The 6,309-nt window shown below is 36.0% G+C and overlaps 1 protein-coding gene across 1 annotated transcript; it reads right to left on the reverse strand.

The window, feature by feature from the left end:
* Positions 1-2,807, reverse strand: LOC144359956 (uncharacterized). Its single transcript, XM_078012851.2, has 4 exons — positions 2,690-2,807; positions 943-1,078; positions 451-605; positions 1-322 (listed from the first exon to the last, which is right to left on the reverse strand). The coding sequence occupies exons 2-4, from the start codon at positions 1,023-1,025 to the stop codon at positions 207-209; spliced, it is 354 nt and encodes a 117-aa protein (XP_077868977.2). The 5' UTR covers positions 1,026-1,078; positions 2,690-2,807; the 3' UTR covers positions 1-206.
* Positions 2,808-6,309: the final 3,502 nt, after the last annotated feature.

Genomic DNA, 6,309 nt, shown 5'->3' on the forward strand with positions numbered 1-6,309 from the left:
TACAATTCAATTAACAACATGTTTTAATAATAGATAAAAACGTCCACTGATAAGACCCACTTACCCCTTCCCACCCACAAGGCCACTGAGTGCAACGTGAGTCAATGTGGCTGGGCAGAACAGATAGCAATATTTCTGCTCTTATATCTTAAATTGTGCCATTACAATATTATCGTTCAGGTAAACACAACACGAATCTATTTTGACTATAGTTTCGACGATGTTGACTCAGGTGTGTGAAACGTAGTCAGACAGCTCACTGCATCACTGTACATATCCGATTTCATAACTTTCAACGAATCTCGATCAAAACATTTTTTTCCTGAAACAAAATGAATACAATAATACATTCAAATTACCCAAACACAACCAATCAAAGAGGCAAATTCCAAACTTTGCGCGTCTATCGACCTTTTTAACCACAATATTTAGAGCACGTTATATATACACCTAAACACCGTTGAATAACTGCCTTCGCTAGATCTAATAAATCCGCATCGTTAGATATCCCACACACTACTCCAGTGTGTAACAATTCTTCAGCGTTGTATTTTCTACTAAATATCACCATATCAGAAAATTTACTTCCTGCCGGTATCTTGTATCTATGGCAATATTAAAAACAGTGCAATTACTATATTTGGCATCTTTAAAAAGTCACATACACCCGTACAATACTGCAACAGTGGGAGAAGCAAATTACATAGAAGTGGTGATTGATCTGATTCGTATGATGTATTTTCGATGACCCTGCTGATGGTAAACGTTGATCCTTCTTATCAAGCGAATTGATTCAATATATATTTTTTGGTACATGATTCTTGTTCTCGCTGCCCTGATGTGTGCGTAGACGACTGATTACTATGAACCGAACTTTATACCATGTATGATCAATGATAATTTTTTTGTTATTCTGGATCGATTCTTTAAATAAATTCTCACCTCATTATTAATTTACAAGTTGGTGTAAAACTCCCCTTCAGGCGTGATTCAGGCAAACAAAACCACCCCCTGTCTTTTCGCATAACACGATAGTCATGGGCAAAAGCGAATATACAACCCCCACCGTAACAGTGACCTGTTAAAGCAATTCAAAGGGCAATGTCATTTTGATTTCTGTCAGGGAATTTCGGGAATGTTACTGTAATTTAATATGAATCATTATTTTCTAACTGTTTATTGCCGCCACCGTGGGCATTGGGAAAATCAGCATCCTTGTTGTCAATTGATTCCATTTTTTTTAACATTCTGTAACTAGCTGTTAGATCTTTTATGTAAAAATCTTCAGCCGTCATACCATTAGAATAAAATTTACCAGTTCCAATTGTTACCAGTGCGGTTGCATTGGATCTGAAAGTGACACATGAGTTATGTTATGTACGGCAGCAGACACTGTGTTATTCATATAAAATAGGTTCTAGAAACATTGGCCATACGTTGATATCACGGTCGTCCAGCCTTTTCCTCACCAGTTCCCTATTTTCATCACAAATTCACAAAAAAGTCCCGGTTATAGTTTGCACTTTCCCCAAAAAATTTATAGCCATTTTTTTCAGAAAAAATGAAAATTGGCTCAAATTTTGCCTGTTGGCTCCACAATTAGAGTCATTTACAGAAATATTGAAGAATATAAGAAAGGTGGTATGTCATGATATGCTACAGAGCTAAATAGCGTCCATGCTTGGGCGTTGGCCACACACAATTTAATGGAATGCAGGCCAGGAAACATATGGGATTCTATTTATTTTAGAATACTTGGACTTCCTACAGCAACTTATAAAACTCCCATCAATAGGCAAAGTTAATTAACCAGGACTTACTTGAAGTCACAAAGCCATGTATGGCAATGGACAGTTTGAATATACCATTTATAAATATTTCATTGCCTCTCCCAAATGAAAGCCAACCTCCGTATGATTTACGAGCCATGGCTTATTTAAGGACTAGTAGTCTTGTACTTAGGTTGCCTAATGCTATGATTGTCTTGCGAGACGATGCTTCCCGGTATTAATAAAGAGTTATTATATCGTGAATTACATGTCTGACCATTGGTTGGTTGTCGATTGAAATGGTATTATACTTGCGTCTCCATACTACCCAAATAAGAAGTACAGTATATTACATGGAAATATTGTACTTATTGTAATGTTTATAGGGTTACTCTATACGTTTATTTTTTACCAATTATCTGAGTTTTATTTAGTTTGATTTACAATCAAATTATTATTAAATCGTCAAACAATCATCACCAATATTAGATGATGTTTGGGGAAAAAGAATAGTTATGAGAGGTTAAAAAAATACCTAGACCCCCCCCCCCCCCCCCAATGACCAAGTGAAATTGTACCTTCTCGGATTGTACCGGACCACTCGACAGAAGAACTGAATCGCCCCAGAGCAATGTCAATCATCCGGAAATCAATGCCTATTTTCTAATTACTATTGAAATCAATGACTATTTTCTAATTACTATTGAAATCAATGACTATTCTCTAATTACTATTGAAATCAATGACTATTTTCTAATTACTATTGTAAATATGCACGTATGTATTATATCGTCTAAATGGTTTCCTGGTGTGACGGACATCTTATATACGGCCTAATTGGATACATACACTCCAGCTTGCATTTAGACTCACGTCGTCCACCCTATTTGTGGCACGTTGACGTATCTCATAAAGAATACCTTTCAATACGATCTAAGGCTTCATCTACAGCTGATATGAGTAGGAGATTCATTCTGTTTTCAGGTGTGTTCATTCGTAGTACAGCTATGTCACCCCGGAAATCAACCGTCACAGTAGCGTCCATGTTGGAGTGAGTTCAGTCAATGATTGTCAAGAAAGAACATAATGTGACGTAAACTAAAGGAGGGCCTTTGTGGGGCGACTTCTAATAATAGACGGTCCGGGTAGCGTGCTTACCTTATAAGTTTCTCCTTTTAGATCGTCCGCCGTCACGGTAACCAATGCAATAAATCAGAACAACACAATATACAAAGTTTCTCTCACTTTAATAAATAAATAAATAGTACGGGGTAGTCACTTGAACCAGCAAGGAATGGGGATATACGGTAAACGAAAGAAATCAGAGAGTTGGTCGATGCTGCAGGAAACACTCCGCACTCCGGTGAATAGCAATGTACAATATCGTCACATTTCGTTTCTGGCACACTGTCGAAGAAGCTGCACTACAATTTAAAGGGCGGTAGTCGTCGCGCCGCGCATGTGCGACATTTGTGTTGACAAACATTGCTTTTCCCACAATCCAATCTCGTTTGATTTTATATGATATGATATGATATGATATGATATGATATGATATGATATGATATGACTGTGAGGATGTGAGGAATCTAGATCTTTGTTCTTTGATTTGACAATTATTACAATATAAAATGTAATGTTTCTCATCCCCTACTTCATTGCATTCATGGAGATTACATAGCCTGTTTTCCTTCAAAATACCGTTATGTCTGCCGGATTCAACGGGGAAAGAATGTGCGGAAGCATTAAATTTAGTACTAGTATATGACATTCTATGATTTTACGTTTTAATTTTACCTAAATAACCGTAAAATTCAAAATATTATTTAGAACACCTGTAAAAGTTAAGCTTAGAATTGTTCAACAAATTGTTTTTTTTTCACTTCATGCGGTACAAATATTTTAGTATATCTTCAAAAATATCACAACAAATATTGTGACGTGGGTGTGAATTAGTCAGATCTGTTATCACTCGTAATTTGTGGATAAAGTTAAGCCATGGGTCATGCACAAACGTTTTAGATTCTTCATAGGCTACATAAATGATAGAATTGTTTGTTTTTTACATACTAGTCTTTGATAATATTTCATAAGTGAAACTATCACTCATCCGGAGCATTTCGTACATTTTAAACAGTGTTTCTGTGCTTTGTCTCGTAGCCTAGACAGAGCATTATGACACTTTCTATTTGTTTGAAAAACAATGCCGAGGTAAGTATAATTAATAATTAACACACTGAAATTTTGTGGTGTCCAAATAAAACTGAAACTTTTTACCTAGTCCGTTAAAAATATTAATGACATTGCTTTTGTTAATATTTACTTTTAAATCCAAATTGTTACAGTAATGTTGGACTGAATCAATCCACTTTTGTAACCCGTCTTGGGTTGTAGAAAACACTAGCAAGTCGTCAGCATTAACAAACAATTGAGCTACGGTTCAAAATAATTCTCATATATAGCAGTTGACGTGAAAGTTCCTTGCACACTTGTGTTGACAATAAGCGAGTAACTAGTGCGCATGCGTGCTTCCCAAGATTTCTCCACCAGAATATATATAAAGCAGTAATACTGGGAATAATTTTACAATTTTATATATATAATATATATATGATTTTACAACAATTAAAGCGGAGGGGTCGTCACCTGCGCACACGGGATTTGAGTCCCAAGCGACGGTAATAACGCACGCTAAAAACGCAAAGGCTCGTGGGTAGACGCTTGTTTGTAAATAACGACACGCTATGACCGTTAGCCGCATGCGCAGGTGACGACTCCCCCGCTTCAAATCTAAAAATCCAGTTTTGATTCCCATAGTGATAATTCACAATAGTTTGATGAACTTTTGTCTCAATTGTTAGTTTTAAAGTGATAAAATATTTTGACTTGTAGATATAAGTCAAGTTAAAGGTTTAAAGCGGAGGGGTCGTCTTCTGCGCAGGCGCGGGGATTGAGTTCCAAGCGACGATAACAACGTGCACTAAAAACGCAAAGACTCATGGGTAGTCGCATGTTAGTAAACAACGACGCGCTATTACCGTCTGACGCATGCGCAGGTAACGATTCTCCCACTCCCACTATTATATATTTCCCCTCTGCGTGTCAAAATAATAAATAATTATTTTATGCTAATTAGTGTTGCAGGAAGTCACTGTGTGATTATCATTGGCTCACCCAGTGAATAACACTATATTGCCTGCTAACTCTTAGTTACTGAACGTTGTTCAGATTCTGTTTATTGTACTGAGAATGTTTTAGCCAACTTGTTGCTTGGCTTTGGAAGTGTAAACTTTCAATGAAATTCCATATATATCGAAAAGGCAATTATTATAATAGTCTCTTTGTAACAAAAAAAATGATATTTTAAATTGCTCTCTGATGAAGCAAGGCCGTTTTGTCGTTTTCATAGTCAATGCATTAATACTTGAGCCCTTTAAAGGAACTCCAATTAATACATCGTGATGGCGCCCTCTAGTGGTAGCTAAAAACGCAAACATGCGCCCTCTTGAATTAATTACTAGTAATATAAATCGGATAATAGTTATTTAGCATGAAGTTTGGTATGTCCCCCAAAAGAAGGAACTCAATTTCAAGTTTAACTTGAAATTCAAGGGTATAATATCCCAACAAAGTACTTTATTTGTGGAAACAGGGATTTCTAATTGGTCACAGTGTGAGTGGACGTTGATTATAACAAGCCTGTCACAAAACACTAAGGAATATTATTTGTTAGCTTTATGTTGGCATGGAAGACATATTAGTATAACAACTGAAAAACAAAAATGATAGAGCATAATCAGGGAAATTCAATTGTTCCCCAAAGTAGGTTTACTTAACTACTTCTGGCTACTGGGCACCACCAAACAGAATAGGAGTAACCAGACATAATTTTTTCCGATCAATCTTTTTGTTTTTTTGTTTACACATCATACACTTTATATTGTATTATGATAATAAACTTTGTTTTGATGACATGTGCAACACAATGCAATATTACATTACCATGTACACTTTTCAAATGAACCATGTAGCACATATAGGCTGACTTTCTCCAGACAGCATTGTACATGATGACCAGTCAGACAGTTTAGTCAATGATAGGATTTGATTTGTTGAAAGAACCAGTCAGCAAACAAGCTGATTTCTGATTGGCTTGCTGTTAGGGATGCGTAGCCAATCAGACAAAATCTTCTAAGTCACTCTGACTTGGCTCCAACTTGGGTTTATTAAGTGACAAAATCATACAGATACAAATCAGAGAGGAAAGTGAAATTGCTCTTCACAGATATTTAATTGATTTTTAACACCACACACCTGTTTACTTATATAGGTGGGCACCTAGACTTATACAAATTAGACGGAATATGGAGTAAATTAATATCAAACGAATCCAACTTTATAATATACACTTTGTACTTGTTTTCATTACTGCTGGGAAATTCTGTTTTCCAATTTATTTATCAGAATCAGCTAGTTCGCACTATAAATATCCACATAATGGCATACGGTATTAATTGTAAAACTACGGTACAAAGTTAGG

The sequence above is a fragment of the Saccoglossus kowalevskii genome, chromosome 6 (genome assembly GCF_978046115.1).
Source record: "Saccoglossus kowalevskii chromosome 6, keSacKowa6.1, whole genome shotgun sequence".
In the NCBI taxonomy this organism is placed as follows: domain Eukaryota; kingdom Metazoa; phylum Hemichordata; class Enteropneusta; family Harrimaniidae; genus Saccoglossus; species Saccoglossus kowalevskii.